The sequence below is a fragment of the Miscanthus floridulus genome, chromosome 8 (assembly GCF_019320115.1).
Source record: "Miscanthus floridulus cultivar M001 chromosome 8, ASM1932011v1, whole genome shotgun sequence".
Classification (NCBI taxonomy): Eukaryota; Viridiplantae; Streptophyta; class Magnoliopsida; order Poales; family Poaceae; genus Miscanthus; species Miscanthus floridulus.
In genome coordinates this window covers 166,630,557-166,653,507 of record NC_089587.1, presented here as the reverse complement: position 1 = coordinate 166,653,507, position 22,951 = coordinate 166,630,557, and the positions used below count along the sequence as shown (strand labels likewise).

Here is a 22,951-nt window from a genome sequence, read left to right as displayed (position 1 = left end):
GCCTTTCCACTTTTCTTCTTCTTGTGGAAGTCCTTCTTCTTACCATCTCTCTTCTTGTATGGCTTGTTTTTCTTCTTCTCATCTTCTTCTTCATTGCTTGAGTCATCTTTCTTGCCCTTGTACTTGTTCTTGTACTTGTCTTTCTTGGGCTTTGTGCATTGATGTGCTAGATGACCAAGTTCTCCACAATTATAGCAATCCATCTTCTAGATTGGCTTCCTTATAGAGCTTGTGAAGAACTTCTTCTTGCCATCGAACTTGATGCCACTCTTGTTGAGCTTCTTTAGCATCTTGGCGATTCTTTTCACCATGAGAGCAAGGCTTGCATCATCAACTTTCATCATCACTTGAGCTCTCATACTCAAGCCTTGCTTTGCCCTTCTCTTGGCTAGCTTTGAATGCTAAGTCCTTTTCTTTCTTCTTAGTGGAGGATGAGCCACCTTGTGGTGTGATGTGCATGTACATCTCATGAGCATTGATCTTTCTTCAAGATTTGTGTTGGTGTAGCGGGTGGAAAGATCACCTTGATGAAACACGGATCACTAATATGCCCATATTTGTCAATGGGGAGGACACTCAAGATCTTTCTTACAACATCGGATGGTTGCATTTGAGTGAGTCCAAGCCCATTGACTTCCTCTACAAGAACATTCAAGCGTGAGTACATTTCATTAGCACATTCTTTAGGAAGCATCTCAAAAGAGTTAAGTTTTTTCATGACAAGATGATAGCATTCCTCACGCTCACTCTTTGTTCCCTCATGGAGCGCACAAACAGTCCGACCATAGTGCATGAGCGTCTTTGTGGTTCCTCACCTGGTTGAACACATCTTTGCAAAGGCCTCTAAAGATGGTGTTTCGAGCCTTTGCATTCCACTTTTCATAATTCACCTCATCACCTTGTAGGTGTGTAGCATCCTGAGGTTTTGGGAAGCCTTGTGAGGCGGCTCTAAGTATTCCAATATCTAGAGCTTCTAGATACGCCTCCATGCGAATTTTCCAATATGGAAAATCATCCCCCTCAAAGATAGGAGGAGGTCCATCTCCATGAGACACCTTTCTCTAGGCGGTTAAGCCTAAATACATGAGCATGATGCTCTAATACCAATTGAAAGGATCAAGATGCCCAAGAGGGGGGTGAATTGGGCTAATTCTAAATTTCTTTCAATAATTAAGTCATATGGTTAGCCCAATTAACCCCTTGTGCCTAGAAAGTGTTTCTATTGATCTATCGCACAAAAGTTTAGCAACCTATGTTCTGATCCTACTCTAGCATGGCAATTATATGAATGTAAATGATAAGAATTGAATTGCTCAAAGTAAATGCTCAAAGTAAGAGAGAAGGGGGAACGCGGTGATGTTTTGCCGAGGTATTAGAGAGTTGCCACTTCCCACTAGTCCTCATTGGAGCACCCGCACAAGGGTGTAGCTCCCCTTGATCCATGCAAGGATCAAGTGTTCTCTATGGGTTGATTCTTTGATGCTCCATCACGGTGAATCACCCACAACTACTCACAACTTGATCTAGGTCATCCACAAGCTCTGCCGGATGATCACCAAACTCTCAATCACCACCAAGCCATCTAGGTGATGGTGATCACCAAGAGTAACAAGCACTGAACTCTCAATTGACCACGACAAGCCTAATGAGAAGGGTGGATGCACACTATGCTACTCTTGATCTCACTAATGAGGGCTCTCTTTGGGATTCTCAAATCTCAATCACCTCACTAGGACCTTACTCTTCTTGGCACTCTCAAAGGTGTTTCTCAGCTGTTGGAATGAGCAAAAGTACCCCACACACGAATGGAGGAAGTATTATAACCATGGCTGAAAAATGAACCATTATGTGTCTCTACGGGGTGACCACACGCTCCGGTCATGTTGACCGGATGCTCCAGTCAGTTCTCCCTGAACTCCTAGTGTTTAAGATGTGACCAGACGCGTCCGGTCATGATTTTCCCTCTCTAGGAACCTTACTAGAGTTGACCAGGATGATGGGACTTAGCATCCGGTCACTTTCACCTCTCAGTGTTCGGTCGCACCAGACGATTTCACCTTGATCAAATGAACTGACCGGACTCTGCGCCAGTGTCCGGTCACCCCGGAGCCAGCATCCAGGTCAGTACTTGACCCTCCATTCACTTCCAACTCTTGATCATATGTGAATGAAGTTTGCTCCAATGGATCTAAGGGATTTTTAGGAGCTACCTAGTGCTAGATTTAGCAAGTGTGCACCACACCTAACTCACTAGACTCACCTAGGTCGAAACTACCCTGTCCATACCCCCCTTAATAGTACGACCAAAGAAAAAACAAAGTCCTAAACTACTTTAAGTGTCTTTTCCACTCCAATCGACACTTAGAACTAGTCCATCCTTAACCTTGTTGTCCATCCTTTGAAAACCGAAACTGATTTCCATTGTAGGGGCATGACCACAATGATAGCCCAATCGATCTCCATTACCATGACCTAACTTAATTGCCTCTACAAAATACACGTTAGTCATAGTAATCATGTATTGTCATTAATCTCCGAAACCCAACTAGGGGCCTAGATGCTTTCAACCGACATGTTCCATCTTAAACTACTAAAAAGATTTTCTCTCCTTGTCAATTGCAGGTCAAATTAACTGGCACACCTTTGGTCCCAAAACCAACTGTTCTTATGTTGAAGCCAAGCAGATCTCTAATCTCATTCCGTTCAGATCATCCTGGCTTGCTGTGTGTTGATTGCATCGCCGCATTTTTATGTCAACACACTTTTTGGCACACCTAGTGGGACCATAATCAGTCATGGTAGCTCACAACAACTAGGAACATTCTTATGGTGCCTTATGAAGACTTACCTGATGAGGATAAAGATGCCATTGGTAAAGCTATAGAAGAGTTTTAGAACAAGTGTTTGTTGTCCTACACCAAGACATGTGACAATAAAGTTGTTCAGAAATATCCACTATCAAGAGTTTTGATACATGGATAGTCAGATACAGATGAAGTTGTTGATAGGCGTTTCTTTATAGATGTTGTCAACAAATCTGTTCATGATGCCATGTTGAATCATAATATAGCTTTCTTGAACACAATCCACAATACCATGAAGGAGGTGTTTCATGGATATATAATTGATTAGATTGGACCGGCTTATTACAACATTCCACATCCATGTTGACTCAGGGGACTAATCAAGCTGGTACTAGCCATCAAGAAGCAGCACCAGCTTACAATGATGATGTCTAGATAGTTCAGAAGCTCATCTGAGCAAGTTCAGGGTACTACTACTATTTATCTTAATCTTGTTGCTACCCTTAGTTAAGTTAGACCGTAGTTAGTCTCACATGTTTCCTTGTGAATACGATACTTGGAATACTTTCGAGTGAAAGCTAAAGCGGTATCCGTGCGCTTACGGATTTATCTATCTACGTTAATAAATACCAACAGCAGTAATTTTTATATTCAAGAACAGTCAATGCATAAAAATTTAGATTTTCCCCATGCAGGTACAGACTAGTCGACTAAGCCGACTGACCAAGTCGACTCAATCGACCCCCTCTCTACCTTAGCCAAGTCGGCTAAGCTGACTACACTAGCTAGCTCAAATGACTCCCGTGTGACCAACCCAATCAATTCGCTCGAGATGCTCCCAAATCGACTTGATGTAACTCCCAGTGATATTGGGGCCGATGTTGATGGTAGTTAACAACCATTATAAACCATCAATTAAACATGGATAAGGGCATAAATGTAATCACCAATGAAGGTTTAGGGGTTTAAACTAAAAATTTCATGAGTTTTGGTGAATCTGTGTTTTCAGCAAGGGTTTATCTAGAAAACCAGCCAAGGAGGACCTAATCATCGAAGGAAATTACGGAATTCCACCAGCGGTACCTACATGGAAAGACTCTAGAAGGGTCTAGAAGGCAAATCGCTGAAGCGAATGTCGACCCACTGCCATGTGGGGCCGACTGGCCTGTAAGTGGGGCTGCCTGGCCCCTATGGGCCCCACCTATTAGCCTGCTTGTATGTTGATTCCCCATCGCCTTTGAGGATACATCTAAGTCGTTGCTTAAGTCGGTTTGATCCAAGGGCTCATGTTGGACCCTTAGAGCTATATATACCAGCACCTGCCCTCCTCCCTCAAGAGAGATCCTAAAACCCTAATTCATATTCTCCTTATGAGGATCATAGATAGCTATCAAGAAAAGATTAGACCTCCATAGGATCTCGTCTTTAGAAATAGAGAGATGGAAAGTGAGGGAAGAGTTTGGAGGAGATGTTAGCCTATCGGTGCTCTCTTTATGGCTTGTACCTTAGCAGAAGTCAACCTTAGCATCTGAGATTTCATTAGGTAATCCACTTCTGATTTAAGTAAGTAACATGCTTATATTGTTCTTTTGGTTTGCTAGTCTCTTTTGAGTGCTTTAATCTATTGGCCTTAGGTTAAAGTATTATTCATAGTGTAAGCATGGTGCTTAGGCTCGGGTAACTCGTGGATGTACTCTACATTCTGGATCGGTGGTAGCTCACGAGGGTGACTCTTATAGCCTCGTCGAATCCTCTATAGTCTACCTCCCGTTTGTAGGACTAACAGGATTTAGTTATTATAGGAAACATACTTTGTTTGTGTTTCTCTTAATAATATCTCCAGTCAAACAATAGAAGACATAGCTTATCGAGATTAGAACTAAAATACCTTAGCAATCTCCTCTACACTTCTGACTTTCTTGAGTCTTGTTGCTACTCTAGTTTAAGTTGGACCATAGTTAACCTCGCACGTTTCCCTTGTGGATACGATACTTGGAATACCTCCGGGTGAAAGCTATAGCGGTATCCGTGCGCATGCAGATTTATCTATGTGCGTTAAATATACCAACAGCCGATTTAGAAGATTAGAGGACTATCTTGCTGAGATATTTATGTGATCCAAGTGCTAAAATTGATAAAGGTGTTCGGCGGAGCACTTTCATGTATGTATTACATAATGATGAGCTCTATCGGAGGACCACCGAAGATTTGTTGCTTAAGTGCTTGGGATTAGATCAAGCAAGAGTGGCTATGAGAGAAGTCCATGAAGGCATATGTGATACGCATCAATCGGCCCCAAAGATGAAATGGTTATTACATAGAGCCGATTTCTATTGGCCTACTATGATAGTCGATTGCTTTTGTTACTACAAAGGTTGTGAAGAGTGCCAGCAATTTGGGAATATTCAGCTTTGTGACTGCTGCTATGCTTCATCCTATTATCAAACCATGGCCTTTTCATTGTTGGGGGTTAGATTTCATTGGCCAAATACATCCTCTATCTTCAAAGGGACACTGTTTTATGTTAGTTGCTATAGATTACTTTACTAAGTGGACCGAGGCAGTTCCTTTGAAGAATATGACACATAAGGAGGTAATTGAGTTCATCACTGAGCATATTATTCATAGATTCAACATCCCTCAAACGTTAACTACAGATCAAGGGACATCGTTTATGTCCAAAGAGGTGAGGGAATTTGCCAAATTATATAAGATCAAGTTGCTCAATTCATCTCCATACTATGCTCAAGCCAATGGCCAAGTTGAGTCTAGTAATAAGACTTTGATCAAGCTCATCAAAAAGAAGATTGAGGAGAATCCAAGGAGGTGGCATGAAGTTTTGTCTGAGGCTCTATGGGCACATCGCATTTCAAGGCATAGTGCTACAAAGATTACTCCTTTTGAGTTAGTATATGGTCAAGAGGGCGTGTTGCCTGTCGAGATGAATTTGGGTGCATATAGGCTTGCTAAACAAAATGATCTATCAATTGTTGTGTATCATGATTTAATGATGGATAACATCGATGAGGTGACTGATGTGAGATTAAAAGCTCTCAAAGAAATAGAGAAAGATAAAGCTCAAGTTGCCAAAGCATACAACAAGAAAGTCAAGAGCAAATCCTTCCAAGTGGAAGAATTAGTATGAAAAATCATACTACCAATTGGATTGAAGAACAATCAGTTTGGTAAGTGGTCACCAAATTGGAATGGTCCTTACAAAGTGATGAAAGTCATATTCGGTAACTCTTATTTGCTAGAGACATTGCAAGGTGAACTTCTCAATAGAGCATTCAACGGGAGGTACTTGAAAAAGTATTTTCCAAGTGTTTGGCAAGAAGCCTAAGTGCTCTTCAAGCAATGGCCGATACATGTATCGCCCTTAGAACAAAAATGGCCAGTGTATACATCATCCTTAGTCACTGAGCAGTCGATGAGATGGGCATCATCGCTGTTTGGTTTTAATTTATTTGATTAAGTGTTTTCAGGTTTATGCATCATTCACTTGAAAACAGGGGGCATATGTTAACAACCAAAACTGTACATTTTGTGAAGTTATCAAAATGTGGAACGGACTTCACCATTGTGTTCCTCTCGTCGAGACAGTCAAAAAACATATATAGAACGTCTAATTCGGAGCCCGGATGAAGGAGTTATGCCCCTAAAAAGATGCTCCGTTATCAGGGAGTTCCAGCCAGTGTTGGGACTTCTAGGAAGTCTGAAGAAGTCTACTCGGGTGTCTGGGGTTATCCCCACGTCGGGAGTTCTAATAAAGGTCGAAAGTTTCGACTGTCGGGAGTTCTGACTCAAGTCGGGACTTCCAACAGACCTAACAAAAAACCCTGTTCGAATCTGGCCTTCTAGATTCTGATCGAAACTGTTCCAAACTCGTAGAAAACTTGAAAAAATAAGGCTTGGAGAGATTTCCTACTAGGATAAGACCACCCCCTCTATATATATGAGAGGATCATGGCCGATTGAGTTTTCGTCTATCCAATCGACACAAAAATACAACAAATCAATCTACTATCTCTCTTTTACCCTCTCTTCCCCTCTACTTCTCCTCGTTCTTCGTTGGTGTTGCATGGATGGTAGATCGACGACAAGGAAGCTCTAGCACGGCCAGGCCGGCTAGAGCAGCCCATAGCCACCGCACGCCCCAACGGGGTCCCTCCCGGGCGTGTGGGGTTTCGGGTCTCAAGAGACCTTGCCGGCGTGTCTTGCATATCGCGCCCCTAGCGAGACTCCTCCGGCAACGTGTCTTGCGTATTGCGCTCATTGCTGGAGGCACAAGGTCCAGGTGTGGACATCCCCTAGGCACCAGTGGATCCCAAAATCGGCTAGGCCCTACATCGAGCGATCTAGCTCCTTATCGAGTGTGTGACCTAATTAAACGTCAACACATATACACCTTTCCTTGCTTGCTCCCACAACTTGGACGACTCTCGAGCTTGCTTTCTTAATCATTGTGCTGGAGTAGATGACGCTAGCCTGTCCAGGGCATGCAGGCACGTGTTGCTTCTGAATCTGATGAGTTCGATCTGAGTACGATGAGTTCGGTCTGAGTACATCGAGGATGTCAGAGTCACCCATATTGACTAGGAGTCAATGAACGCTAGGGCATCGTTTGATTATGCACTTGATTAGATGCCACCAGCGAGTTGCTTTGGGCTTCAAATCCCATGCTGCGAATTGTAGATGGGTGCCTTACTAGTGCGCCGTTGATGAGACGCCGTGACGAGGATCTGAATTGATGTCGACTTGATGTGGCCGACGAGTTGACCATGTAGGACGACGGGGATCTGCATGGAGAAACCCAGCTGCCGCAGACGGCGTGGAAGATACATGTTGATCCCGCCGGAAAAATCATGTTGTCGAGGTCCGTCGAGCTCTCGATCGCGAATTCGCCGAAAGCCCCTACCTGGCACGCTAGCTGTCGGTGTTTGATGACCGTCAACCCGTCACGAGGGTACCCGGGACGGTGTTCGGTGGTCTTCAACAAACTCAGGAACTTGACGGTAACGCAAGAGACGACGATTTTATACTGTTCGGGCCCTCGGAATCGAGTAAAAGCCTTTACGTCCAGTCGACGTGAGCCTTTGCGTTGGATTGCTTTGTATGATTGTGTCATGGCCTGCCGATCTAGGGAGCCCTGCCCTCCTTTATATAGTCTAGGAGGCAAATCTCCTAGTCGGTTACAATGTAAGAGTCCTAGTAGGATTACATGATAGCAATGTTACTAGGATTATATGTGAAAAATCTTAGTCGGACTAGATCATCTCCCTTCATGGCAAGGTATCCCTAGGGCCCTGCACCGACAGTGACACTAATGGGAAAGCATCCACCTCCTCTAAAGATAAGGGAAAAAAGAACAAAAATTCTTTAGGGATAAAGGAATCCTAAGTTGCTAGTAGCTAAATAGTATATATACGTCTTTATCATAGAGGTAGTGGGTGACGGAAATTTTATTATTTCTCCTTCCATTTTAAATTATAAAACATTTTAACATTTCTAGATATATAGTTTTTTAGTATTTAGATACAACGTATATTTAAATACAAAGCAAAAATTATATATCTACAAAATTTAAACAACTTACAATTTAGAAGGGATGAATATCTCTTTGCACTTAAAGTGATATCAACAAACCCTGGTCTCACCATGCAAAGCCTACATTTTAGGAGTGGGAAGTGCATTACAACGTACTACGAGAACAAAAAAAAAACACCTGACGAAATAAAACAAAAGCTACACACAACAATACAAAATCACTAGGATGCAATAATTTGGATTTTCGAATGGCTTAACGAAGATGAATAATTGTGGTACCAAAAATACCATCCTCTGCAATACTGTTGTCAAGTCAACTCTTGTTACAAAATATCAGCATAACCCTGAAACATAAACTTTTTGATATGAACATATATATTCAACATACTAGTGTAGTTAAATATGACCAAAGTTAGCCATGTATGCATCAATTTGGGATGGAAATGGATCGAGTTGGAGCCCGGCTAAAAAGAATATGTGCAATGTGCTCAAAGCTTGGCTATGTATGTGCCCAGGTCAACATTACATGGGGTTGACAAAAAGTGGCGCTCGTCTGCGTCTAGTCTGGGGCGGCGAATCCAGCAGCATGCTCGCACTCATTGGTTGGAGCGGCGAGGAAGATGCGATCCGGATCCGTCCTCCCAATACCAGAATTCCGGCCACCGCGCAACACCGCCCGCATCATGGTTCGGCTAATCGACATTCCCATCGGGGCCTGCTCCTGGTGGCTCACCGCCGAAACCAACAACACCCAGACCTTGAACCGCTGACTCGTGGGGCCACCGGTAGGACCCCGGTCCACGTAAATCTGGTACGCGGCCACGACCCCTGCCCGACGACCGGATTTGCAGCCCTACTCCTAGTACTAGCTACCTCCACTGACATGCGGGACCCGGCGTCTCGCGCGCCACTAGCCAGTGAGGTCATCCCGAATGTGTCGAAGGCCCAGCCAGCGCCGTTAAGGCGTTATTATTATGACCCGCCTGCTGCTTTCCCAGTCAACAAATCCCCATTCCCCGGTTACTTAAATCCCTCCCTGTCCTCTTCTTCCCCAAAGCCCCCACCACCACCAGTCCACCAGACCACCACCACTGCACAGCACACCACTCGTCTCCTCCCTCTCCCTCCTGCAATGCGAGAGGCTCCGGGGACGTTCGAGCTCTGATTTCTCTGAAGCCATGGTAGCCGGCGGCGGGAACCCCGGGCGACCTGTCGCCGTCCTCGCTCTCCTCCTCCTACTCCTCGCCGCGGCCGGGGCCGGGTCCGCGGCCGTGAACGGGGACCGCCTCCGGGCGGAGCAGATCCGGAAGCAGGCCTCGGACGCGGCCGCATCCGCCGCCGCGCTCGCCGCGGCGTCGCGCCGCCTCCACCTCGACCGCGCGCGACACCTCCGCCTCCTCTCCTCGCTCCACCGCAACCTCACCAACACGCTCCGCGCGCTCTCCATAGCCGCCGAATCCGCCTGCGCCTCAGACCCTTCCTCCGACTCCGCCGCCGCCTCGGCCAACGTTTCGTCCTCCCGCCAGCTCGACCTCCAGGCCAAGGACCTCATCCGCGCCGCGCGCGCCGCCATCTCCAACTCCAAGTCGCTCTTCGACCCGCAGCTCAAGATCCAGCGCCTCAAGGACACCATCTTCGCGCAGAACGAGCTGCTCGCGCGCGCCAAGAAGCGCGGCGCCTTCGCCTCCCTCATCGCCGCCAAGTCCATCCCCAAGCCGCTCCACTGCCTCGCCGTCCGCCTCACCGCCGAGCGGATCGCCAGGCCCGAACAGTACGCGGACCCGGTGCCGCCGCCGCGGGCGCTCGAGGACCCCGCACTCTTCCACTATGCAATCTTCTCCGACAACGTGCTCGCGGCCTCATGCGTCGTGCGCTCCGCCGTAGCCAACTCCAACGATCCCTCTAAGCACGTCTTCCATGTTGTCACCGACCGGATGAACCTCGGCGCCATGCAGGTTTGCTGCATTCTGTTTCTCCATACCCATTTTGCACAGCATCTCATTCCCAACATGTTTTCTCAGTAGTTGCTCTAGTGATATTGTAGACTGACTATTCATTGGGAGTTTCAGACTTGGGATTGTTTCTCTAGAATGTGATGCCGTATCTTCTCTCTTCTGCATTTCTGCGTTTGGAAGAATTGAAGAAATCTGCCATGCCCTTGGCACTGGATTCTATTTGTTTTTCTCAGTTACTAGCATATCTACACAGTGTAAGCTGAGTTCTAAGTTAGGGGGTGTTTGGTTCCTACAGGAAAATTTTAGTCCCTGTTCCATCGGATGTCCCATCGGATGTTTGGACACATGCATGAAGTATTAAATATAGACGAAAAAAATAACTAATTGCACAGATTGTGGCTAATTTGCGAGACGAATTTTTTAAACCTAATTAGTGCATGATTTGACAATGTTGTGCTACAGTAAATATGTGCTAATAGCGGATTAATTAGGCTTAATAAATTCGTCTCGTAAATTAGTCTCCATTTGTGTAATTAGTTTTATAATTAACTCATATTTAGTTCTTCTAAATAGCATCCGAACGTCCGATGTGACATGAACTAAAATTTAGTCTAGGAAACCAAACACCCCCTTACTACCCAAAAGATATTGCAAGTTGCAGTGCACAAGCAAAACTAGCCACATAGCCCTAAAGAAGTCCTAGATCACCAAATCTTGTAAAATAACATATTTTGGTAAATACCTTGTTGGGACAGATCAGAACTTCTGAACTTCTGATGGCAACTGGCTGTTTACAACAACAACAAAAACAAACCTTTGAGTCCCAAACAAGTTGGGGTAGGCTAGAGTTTAAACCCAGTAGAAGCAATTAAGGTTCAGGCACGTGAATAACTGTTTTTCATGCACTCCTATCTAAGGCTAAGTCTTTGGGTATATTCCATCATTTCAAGTCTCCTTTTATTACCTCTACCTAAGTCAACTTCGGTCTTCCTCTGCTTATCTTCACGTTACTATCTTGGCTTAGGATTTCACTACGCACCGGTGCCTCTGGAGGTCTCCGTTGGACATGTCCAAACCATCTCAACCGGTGTTGGACAAGTTTTTCTTCAATTGGTGCTACCCCTAATCTATCACGTATATCATCGTTCCGAACTCGATCCCTTCTTGTATGACCGCAAATCCAACGCAACATACGCATTTCCGCGACATTAATCTGTTGGACATGTCGTCTTTTCGTAGACCAACATTCTGCACCATACAACATAGCAGGTTTAATCGCCGTCCTGTAAAACTTGCCCTTTAGTTTCTGTGGTACCCTTTTGTCACATAGGACACCAGATGCTTGGCGCCACTTCATCCACCCTGCTTTGATTCTATGGCTAACATCTTCATCAATATCTCCGTCTCTCTGTAGCATTGATCCTAAATATCGAAAGGTATCCTTCCTAGGCACTACTTGACCATCCAAACTAATATCTTCTTCCTCCCGAATAGTAGTGTCGAAGTCACATCTCATATACTCAGTTTTAGTTGAGTCTAAAACCTTTGGACTCCAAAGTCTCCCGTCATAACTCCAGTTTCTGATTCACTCCTGTCCGACTTTCATCAACTAGCACTACATCGTACGCGAAAAGCATACACCAAGGGATGTCCCCTGGTATGTCCCTTGTGACCTCATCCATCACTAAGGCAAACAGATAAGGGCTCAAAGCTGACCCTTGATGTAGTCTTATCCTAATCAGGAAGTCATCCGTGTCTCCATCACTTGTTCGAACACTAGTCACAACATTGTTGTACATGTCCTTAATGAGCCCGACGTGCTTCGTTGGGACTTTATGTTTGTCCAAAGCCCACCACATAACATTCCTTGGTATTTTATCATAAGCCTTCTCCAAGTTAATAAAAACCATGTGTAGGTCATTCTTCTCTCTATACCGCTCCATAACTTGTCTTATTAAGAAAATGGCTTCCATGGTTGACCTTCCGGGCATGAAACCAGATTGGTTCATAGAGACCCGCGTTATTGCTCTCAAGCGATGCTCGATAACTCTCTTCCATAGCTTCATAGTATGGCTCATCAACTTAATTCCCCGGTAATTAGTACAACTTTGAATACCCCCTTTATTCTTGTAGATCGGTACCAATATACTTCTCCTCCACTTGTCAGGCATCTTGTTCGATTGAAAAATATGGTTGAACAGCTTGGTTAGCCATACTATAGATATGTCCTCGAGGCATCTCCACACCTCGATTGGGATACCATCCGGTCCCATCGCAACTGGCTGTTGGAGTACTGAATTTTTGCCCCATCAAGGTTTTATTTTTCTTAAGAGATGGCGAGTCACCAAGTGGAGATCAACCCAAGAGTCAGCTAGTGGAGATCAACCCAGTTGAAATGTCGAATACTATTGTGCTAATCAGCAAAATATACTGACTCCAATTTGTCTAAGTGCTTTCTTTACCAGAGTGAATTTGATTCACATCATCATTGCACTAATAGTTTCTGTTGCGAGTGAATTTAAGAGTTTATGACATTTCTTTGCAGGTGATAATACGCCGAATGGACTTAAAAGGTGCACACTATGAGGTCAAAGCATTTGAGGATTACAAATTTCTCAACTCCTCATACGTTCCTGTGCTCCGGCAACTGGAGTCAGCAAACCTCCAGAAATTCTATTTTGAGAACAAGCTTGAGAACGCCACCAAAGATGCTAGCAATATGAAGTTTAGGAATCCCAAATATCTGTCTATGCTTAATCACTTGCGATTCTATTTGCCGGAGATGTACCCAAAGCTACACCGCATTCTTTTCCTGGATGATGATGTCGTGGTACAGAGGGATCTTACAGGACTCTGGAAGATTGACATGGATGGGAAGGTGAATGGGGCAGTAGAAACATGCTTTGGATCTTTTCATCGATATGCACAGTATATGAACTTCTCACACCCCCTTATCAAAGCAAAGTTTAATCCTAATGCCTGTGGTTGGGCATACGGAATGAATTTCTTTGATCTTGATTCTTGGAGGAGGGAGAAGTGTACTGAGCAATACCATTATTGGCAGAATCAGGTAACCATTATAGTTTCTCTCCTTTGAATTTTAGAATTTATATTCTTAGCTGATAAATGATAGGCAAGCTGTTGGTTTGATAAGATAATATGCGTAGCTTAAGAGTACCTCCATTAAGGATCAACTGCAACAGCTGGAATTAATGTGTAGTATAGGACTATTTAAATAGTAAAGCTGTTGATCTTTTTTAGTTAACGCATGGCTCATCAAAGAGTTGAGGTCAGCGGTTATTGTCTAGTGCAATAGCAAGTTAAACTAGCCCCCCCCACCCCCCACCGGCGGAAATATTTCACGTTCTAAGTCAATCCATGTAATATTGATTATCATTGATGACTTCCTTGACATTTTCAGAATGAGAACCGGACATTATGGAAGCTAGGAACGCTACCCCCAGGCTTAATCACTTTCTACTCCACCACAAAACCTCTGGAGAAATCTTGGCATGTTCTTGGACTTGGATACAATCCAAGCATCAGCATGGAGGAGATTAGAAATGCTGCTGTTGTGCATTTCAACGGCAACATGAAGCCCTGGCTTGACATCGGTATGAACCAGTTCAGGCACCTTTGGACAAAGTATGTGGACTATGATGACTCATATATTCGTCAATGCAATTTCGCACCACCATAGAAGGCTTAATTATCTGCATCGAAGAATTTCTCCATTCTTGGACAGAAAACCGAGCAGTTTGTCCATTAGAACTAGAGACTGCCACTAGATGGAATGTGGCACATACATATGCCGCAACAGCAAGCACGTTTTCTGTAGAGATCCAAGAGTTTCTCAAGTACAACTGAAGGGACCACCACAATTCTTTCTAGCTCATAATGTATGTCATTAAGTTATGATTAAAGTAAGTATTAGCAACATGACTACATGAGCATTATTATCGTTGTGTATGTTATCTCCGCAATACTGTGTGTATATGCCGAAGTCATATAAGTATTTTTGTTCACGTGGATCCAAGAAGTAAAGTGTCTGATGTATGCACTCATCATTGCTCAAAGCATTTACAAGAAGCACTAAATACTAATTGTAGATTGAAACTCAGCAATGTAATTGTATATTTCTGTGTCACATTTTCTCAGCGTACCGGAGAGCGTAGGTGCTGCTAGTCTCGTGTTAGCAGAGATAGCGAGCCCCCTTTGGATTGAGGGAAATCTTCCCGTTTTCTATATTTTTTTCCTGTGAAAATGAAGTGATTCATATGAAATTCCTATAAGATTCTTTTGAAATTCCAAAGAGGGGCATGAAATTGACTCATAGGCCCTGTTTGGTTTGTTGAAACTTTGAATTGGCTGAAAACACTGTTCTGACTGAATTGTTGTGAGAGAAAAATACTGTTTCGACTGAAAACACAAACTGAATAGTGCGGATTATAAGGTAAGCCGAACGGGGCCATAGAGCCTATGCGCTAGTCTCTCATGTCATGTTCCCGGAGATAGGATGGGTGCATGTGTATTCATTTGCCTTTGTACTATGTTTTGCAAAAATAAAACGATAATGGTCCGGTGAGGATGTCCGTCCAAGCGCATCCGTCCGGACGCCCTGCTCTCGGACCTGTGCAGCGATTGGGCCCAATAGGCCTGCTCCACTTCACCTTCAGCATGGTTTCTCCGGGGAAAAAAAGGCCAGCGACATTTCCTTTCCCTACCGCCGCACGCATGCATGCGATCCTTCCCCCACTACCGCATGCATGTGACCACCGCGAGCTCCTCCATCATGCCACACGCATGCGACCGCCGAGAGCGTCCATCGCAGGGTCCGCTTGCCGCGGCCTTCTCTAGCATGGCGGCGCCACACCCGGCCCCATTCCACTCTGCTCCGCACCCCACGTCCCTTCCGTTGCTCCTGTTGCTCGCCCCGCCTGCTCCGCCGTCGTTGCTCTTGCACCTGCTCCGTGCTACTCTCGCCGCTGCTCCGCGTGCCCATGCTCGTTGCACCTGTCGCTGCTCCGCCGCCTATCCCACTGCTCCTGCTCTACCCGCCCCGCTCAACGACACTGACAACCGCTGCCAGCACAAGGAGAAGCACCGAGCCCTGGCGCGGAAGCCCTCCGGCCTCGATTCTTGCTACAGCTGTGACGCCCCGATGCAGACTGAGGAGGATGCCGCACCAGGATACGATGCATGTTGTAAGCGCACATTTCAAATGTTTCATATGTTTTAGAGGTACGTGGCAATTGTATCATATAGATGTTGCAAAACTAGATCGGGATGTTGCATATGTTGTAAGCATATGTCCCTGATGTTTCATCTATTTTTAGACTCATGTTGCAAAGTATGTTTATTTAGATGTTGTATATGTTTTACACATGTCCAGATGCTAGAAGTGCCAAAAATAAAAAGACTTGCAACACATGTGTGAACACATATGCAATATCCAAATAAACACACTTGCAACATACGTCTAAAAAATAGATAAAACATTGGGGACATACGCTTTCAACATATGCAACATCCTGATCTAGTTTTGCAACATTCATATGTTACAATCGCAACATACCTGTAACAACCCAAAAATCCATACACCAAAAATACCAACTACAAAATTTTTCTCAAAAACTCCCATGTGTTGATAAGTGTCATGTATAGAAACCCAACCAAAGAGATGCATTAGGTCTAACCCCAACCCAAGTCAACACATAAGCATGGCATGCCATATGTTAGATCATGTTTATTTAAATGCTGACAAAAGAAACATAGCATACATTGTTAACTAAAATGGTGATTTGGATTTTCATCTGTTTTATGTAATGCCTAAAAACTCCTTTAAAGAAACACACCATAAAGTAAGTATTACTCAAACCAAAGAATAAATGTTAAAAAAAACTATTTCCATTTGTGTATAACAAAACTACACCTATTTTTTGTTATACAAAATAGCTAGATAAATTCATAATATATATATATAAATGATATGGGCATCATATCCAAAAGATACACCAATTTGGAATTCAAATTTCAAACCAAATTTGAATTCAAAACAAAGAAGAAGAAAAACAAAATAGAAAAAGAAAAGGAAGAAGGAAGCCTCACAGCAGCCAGGCCTGCTCGACTTCGCGGCCTAGCCAGCCCAACCGCGCCCGCCTTCCACCCAACGTGCGCACATGGCCCACGAGCCGGCCCAGCACACCGCTCACGCCCGCGCGCCCGTCTGCCTTGCTTGCTGCCACTGCCACACGGGCTCCACACGTCAGCCACCCCCAGCCACAGTGTCGTCTTCCTCCCCCACGCTGATCACCCCTCCGACCAAGCCCCGACCGGCATGGCAGGTGCGGGCCAGGGGGTCACGCGAATCTCCTAGCCTTGTCCCCTTGGCGCCGCGCCCACGCAACCACGCGCGGGCCGTTGGATGCAAAGCACGCGCCTCCGATCGCCCCTCGATCTCCATTCGCTGTTCACCGAGCTCCATGGCCGAGCTTCGGCTATAAAAGCCCCGGCCCTGGGTGCCCCTGAGCTCTCTCATCGCCCCGCCGCCACTTTGTGGCCGTCCACAGCACAACCGAGCCAAGAGAGAAGAGGGAGAAGAGGAAGAAGAAGGGGGAGCACCCAAGCCACGGGACATCGCCGGTGTCGCCGGAGTGGAGGACTTTGCCCCGATCAAGCACGTCGACGCTGTGCTACACTGCGCTGCTTCTAGAGCTACATGACCACAACCCACCACTGCGTCACCATCCTATCTTCCACGACACCTAAGGTGAACCCGGTCTTCCCCTACTCGCCGCCGGACCTCGCTGTGACAGCCATGGCGCTCCACACTGGGAGTGTGTAGGCCAAGGCCGTCTCCAACCTCTGGGTACACACGCACCCACGCGCACATCCATGACCACGCCGTGACCACCCCACCGGCGCCCCGTAGTGCTCCTACGTGGCTCGCCGTCGCCACCATGCCGCCATGGACACCTTGGAGCCCCTACCGGTCACATGAGGACCCAAAGCCCCGCCTTGAGCCCTGGACATCCTCGCCGTGCTCCCACGGACCCACACAAGCCTTATCCGCCCAGCCGAATCACCAGGGAGCCTACACACGCGACCTCACCACCGGCGAGCACCGGCGAGCCGCCGACCGCCATGGCCAGCGCCCTAGAAAGCCCCGGCCGCCACCTAGACACCACCATCATGTTCCCCATGGCCTAGGGAAGCTTTCCCCCACCTTAATTGGATGCCAGCGCCACCGTAGGACCACACCGGCAAGCACATCACCGATGGGAGCACGCCGGGGACAGAAGCAGAGTCCTCCCCTCACCGACCACACGCACCTGCACCTGGTACACGTAGACCATAGAGAGGAGAAAGGAAGGGTGGACGCGGTTCACCGGAAGGAGACGCGGTCCACCGTAGACCAGTGCTTGCGCCCACCATGGACCATGCCTGTGAACCAAGCCCAGTGGAGGCCCACGGCTATGACGTGGTAGGGCCATAGCTTGCTAGTGTCTGGGCCGGCCCGGCCCAAAACTAGCCCAGTCTAGGCCCACCAAAGCCCAGTCCAGGCCTAATCTGGTTGACCATTGACTGGTCAACGTTGACGGTTGACCTGGACCCACTCGTCGGTGAATGACATCATGCTGACGTCATGATGATGTCACGCGGGTCCCACCTGTCAGTATCAACACAGTCAAGGTGACGTCATGCTGATGTCATGATGACATCAGCTGCTGACGTCAGCAGCATTGATGATGAGTACAGGCCCGATCTTCCGAGAGGTAGCCGGTAAGTTCGATTTGTGAAGATCTCGACGTTGGCGATCCGGCTTCAAATCAGACACGATTCGAACCCTACAACCGTTACACCACTGCTCCGTTGGTTATCAACCAAGCACAACTTGATTGACCTCGCCAAGAAGGCTTTTCCTGCAAGCGAATCGAAGAGCACAAGCAAGAAGGTAAAACACGCAATCTGAAATTGCAAATATGAATGACGCGAATATCAATAGAGGGTTCAAGAACTCGGTTCCAAAGGACTAATCGACACAGTGGAGGAGATCAAGAACGGGGGCCCTGGATCACTGTAAAAGGATTTGTCACCACAGTTACAATGAACGATTCAGTTTCTCGAGGGAAAACTAAACTCTAAACAAAACCCAATTGTATAGCAGCGGCGGCGGCTGTGTTTATAGTCTAAGACTCGACCTAGGGTTGGGGACGGCCAGGGGTTGGGCGCCCACAACTTGGGCTTAAGGCCCGACACGATACATGGCCAAGTTGGCCCAAATAGGTGACGCAGCACCTTGCCGTGGTCACACAGAATGATCCATGGACCTTCTGGAGCTGGGACCAGATCCAAAACGACGGCATCGTCGTCCCCTTTCCAACGCATTCAAGAACGGCCCGTTTCGATATCGTATGAGGAAGTTATGACCGAAACAGTAACGACGTGTCTGCTGAATCCGAGGACGACGTGGCAGCTGAGTTGGAAACGAATTGCAATTTGGGGAAGACCATGGCGTCGGTGTGTCCAGCGTGGCGATGTCCTCATCAATTGACCCCACACGTCAGTGACCCTAATCCGTTGATCGTTGACTCACCCGTTGACTAGATGTTGACTTTGACCGAACCCACATGTCAGTGACCCAAGAGCCCCTGGTCCCACCTGTCGGACTGATGACGTTGATGACGTCATGCTGATGTCATGATGACATCAGCAGGACCCCCACTTGTCAGCTCAGAGTCGAGCCAATGATGTCATGCTGATGTCAGCATGCCACGTGGACCAGTCACAACATGACACGTGTTAGCCCAGGATTAATTTGGCCTTTTTCATTTTTAGAAATGATTTAAACTTTGGAAATTCATAACTAATTCATATGAACTCAGAAAAATGCAAGACAAGGACCAACATTCATCTAAAATCAAGCTCTACGCAATGAACTCATGTTTGAGTGCATTTGGCTCCTTTGAATTTTCATTACTTCTTTGTGCTATCCTATAGACGTCGCTAACACGACTATAATGCGATCGATGCAGACTCGGAGGAGAACCAGACGGACGAGGATCGTGAGTACCGTGAGGAGTACAGAGATGACTACACTGAAGGTGCCACATCCCACCCAACCTCGTAGCACCTATTACGCATGGCTAATATAGAACGGCTATTGCTTTACTTTACTGTTATAATCATACAATGATAGGACTTGCATGGTAGTATGCTTACTTGATGGCCTCTACCTTGATGCAACCTTACCCTTGCATACCCTGCTATTAGGCTAGACACACGCTCACTGCTATATTTCATTACTTGTACTTCTACTACGCTTATACTACATTAATGTGTGGTGTTATCTGGACTATGGGGAGAGTGCTGCGTGTGTGACTTGGGTGTGTGGAGGGTGAGGGTTGTGTCGACCAAGTTGGAGTATACAACGAGCTTAGGGCAAGTCATGCCATGTGGTGCTACCTAGGCACCCCTGGGATGGATACCTGTGGTGGGTAAACGGTATATGAGGTGGCCCTGGTTGTGAACCTGTGATGGGAGGAGCCTAGGGTGGAGGTGCTGTGGTGGCACGATGAATGGAAACCCTAATGAAGACATTCTAGCTTGGTCAACCCTAAGGACTTACTAGTACTCAGATTCACTAGGAAGCCTTACATACCACTCGCCCTATATGGTGCGGGATGGCCGGACTACTTGGTAGGATATTGCCACTACTGCTAGGTTGATAGCGGATAGTGTAAGGAGGTACGGGGCGTGGAGGATTTCCCCCACACCCTTCTAAGACTTCATGGAGACCTTGTGGACCTGGCTCATGACTCATAGTTTCAGCCACCCCAGACTGGACTTGGGGTGTACCAGGGCTGAATGGTAGAGTGGCATTATCCTAGGCTAGCAAGCGGCCGGAATCAGCCCAGTTGACGACGGTCAGCAAGGAAGGCAGATCTTGTGGTTATGTAAAACCTCTGCAGAGTGTATGGTTGATCGATCGATACATGTGCTGACTTGTCGGCTATGGACCTTTCCTGGGTTTCGCTTAAACTAGATAGTGAGATGAGTCCTTCTCTTCTTCCCCCGTGAGAGAGTGTCAGTCATAGCCAGGGGCTACAGGCCTTGAGATAGTGCCGAGAGGGAGTTGGCCTATTGACTGAGAGATGGTATGGTGATGGTGTGGATGGTGGTAAATCGATCCTAGGATCAAAACCTGGCTCTAGGAAGGGAATAGGGTGGAATGTGTGTGAGAATTGTGTTAAAACTTGACCAACTATTATTATATGCTTGATATGCTATTGCTTAGGAAACCCCAGCCTTATAGATTCCTTTTGATTATATCCAACTTACATCCAATTTCCACAAAGCAATGCTCATAGGGTGGGAGTGGACAGTACAAATCATACTGATAAATTTTGGCACACAGGTTCTGCTGAGGAGTATAGCTCCGAGGAGTTTGACGGTTGAGGGGTTCGTGCCTACGCTCGAGTTTGGCGATCTTATCTTCAAGCTATTCTAAATGAATGTTACTTTTGATTTCGCCAATACGGCGATGTAATAAATTATGTAATTCTGCACTATTTATACTCTGATATTATCATTGTATGGATATGGTATTCGATTGGAATTTGGGTAATATGATCTACAACGGTCTTATTACACTTCGACTCTATGGATTTCCCTTCGTGGAAATCAGGTCGCTTTAGTTGGTATTAGAGCCATACTTGACCATAGGACGAAACCCTTAGAAATGGATGATAGAATAGGACATGAATAGCGCTTCTTTCGGTTATATATCGACCCTGCATTTACTTTTATGCAAGGCTTATCTATTATTGACCTACAAACACATGTTCCTTAACATGCAGATGGCAACGAACATCGACTGGCCACCTCTAGGACCGCTACCTCTAGACCACGCCAAGCTTACCTTCAACCTACATGAGCTCAGGGGTTTTGCATAGACCCTCTGCTGAGTTCTCATCATGTTAGGTGTCCCCGACGAGCTTGTCAAGGTCACCTGCACTAGGAAGCCAGCTCAGGAAGGAGGAATCGAAGGATCAATTGTCACCTCAGTCGAGTTCCCAGCTAGCACTACCTTACCTTCTGTCCTAGCTTTCACCGAGTTGACTATAGAGGACACAGTCGAGGAGGGACTACAAGCTATCTCACACAAGGCACTTCATAGAGTGATGAGGGACCACTATGAGCACCTGAAGATGACAGAGTTCTGTCTACTTCCCTAGGCCCTCGACCTCAGCCTTACCCCTAGTGAGCAGAGCTTCGTAGCTGGCAGAGTTATCTTTACCGAGGAGGACAGATGCCTTCGTGTCTCAGCTATCCACCTACTGGAGCAGGATAGGTATGTGACCCAGCTAGAGCAAAGGAGACATCAAGACTAGGCCCTTCTATGGGAGCACCAGGAGCGAGACTCACAGGGAGCACAGGAGCGAGCTAGTCTACTTGAGACAGTTGCCAGGCTATAGGATGAGCTCAACTGTCATGAAGAAGTCCACAGAACCAAGATCGCTGACTTACAGGACAAAGCAGCCGACCTAGGCAACAGGAACTGCTACCTCGATAGCAAGGTCTTGGAGTTGTAGAGAGAGCTAGACGACAAGAAGGTCGAGTTCAACCGTAGAGGAGACAGAGAGAGATCCAAGGGGATTGATATGCTGAAAATCCAATCTCGGAACAAGACCATGACTCAAGAGCTAGAGGAGTTCAGGAAGAAGGTCGTTCGCAACTAGGGTCACCTGATCGAGGCACTTAGACAGATAGAGTACCTACAGGACAAGTGTGAGAGGACAAGGCAGGCTTGGTAGAAGTCTGATAGGAAGCGCCTCAGGGAGATGAAGGGAATGTGGGATCAGCTACCTAAGGAGATTCGCAGCAAGACGAAGCCTAGGATAGAGGAGTTCTAGTTAGCCCCGACTTGCCTCAATCTAGACGCCTGCCCTACCCTACCTGGAGCCAAGCCTACTGAGGAGCTCATCGAGGCCTTGAAGTACGTGTCCTGACTTCACAAGTCTGATGAGGAGATTGAGATCGAGAACAGTCGTATACTAGCTATGGTGTACGAGTTAGAGTAGATGACCCTGCGTGGTCATGATTCATGTTAGTAGTTTCCATAAGTTGTACCCCATGATGTACCCCTTATGAGATGTATTATGAGACATTATGCGTAGTATGATTCTCGCACGTCTTTAAGTGTAACTACTGGAGATGATGCTATGTAATAAAACCCATGTAATGAATGTTTTGGATCTTATTGCTTCTTTGTAATGAGTGTTGGATAGTATAAATGTTTTTCTTTAAATCATCAAAATCATGTAATCATATTGAATTATAAGCACTTATGGCACAAACACTAAATTCTCTATGATCCGTGTTGCAGATGCCGAACCGTCGATCTAATCGCCTAATGAACCATGGATGTGCGCCCACCCCCGAACTAATCGAACCAAATGGGGGGCGTGGTGGCAACAACCGTGGTCGTGGATGTGGAGGGATACCCTTCAACCTGGAGAATACCCACCACCTGAGGAGAACCTTCCTCCTCCACCACCACCAAACCTGGCAGAAGTGATGGCACAATAGACTCAACTTCTTGCAGCTCTGGTTAACGGAGCAAACCGTCGCCAGGGAGGTTAG

At 46.4% G+C, this 22,951-nt stretch overlaps 1 protein-coding gene across 1 annotated transcript; it reads left to right on the top strand.

The window, feature by feature from the left end:
• The first annotated feature begins 9,407 nt into the window (after window positions 1-9,407).
• Window positions 9,408-14,440, top strand: LOC136477492 (galacturonosyltransferase 8-like). The gene is made up of 3 exons (XM_066475674.1): window positions 9,408-10,306; window positions 12,852-13,376; window positions 13,728-14,440. The coding sequence occupies exons 1-3, from the start codon at window positions 9,530-9,532 to the stop codon at window positions 14,004-14,006; spliced, it is 1,581 nt and encodes a 526-aa protein (XP_066331771.1). The 5' UTR covers window positions 9,408-9,529; the 3' UTR covers window positions 14,007-14,440.
• The last annotated feature ends 8,511 nt before the right edge of the window (window positions 14,441-22,951 follow it).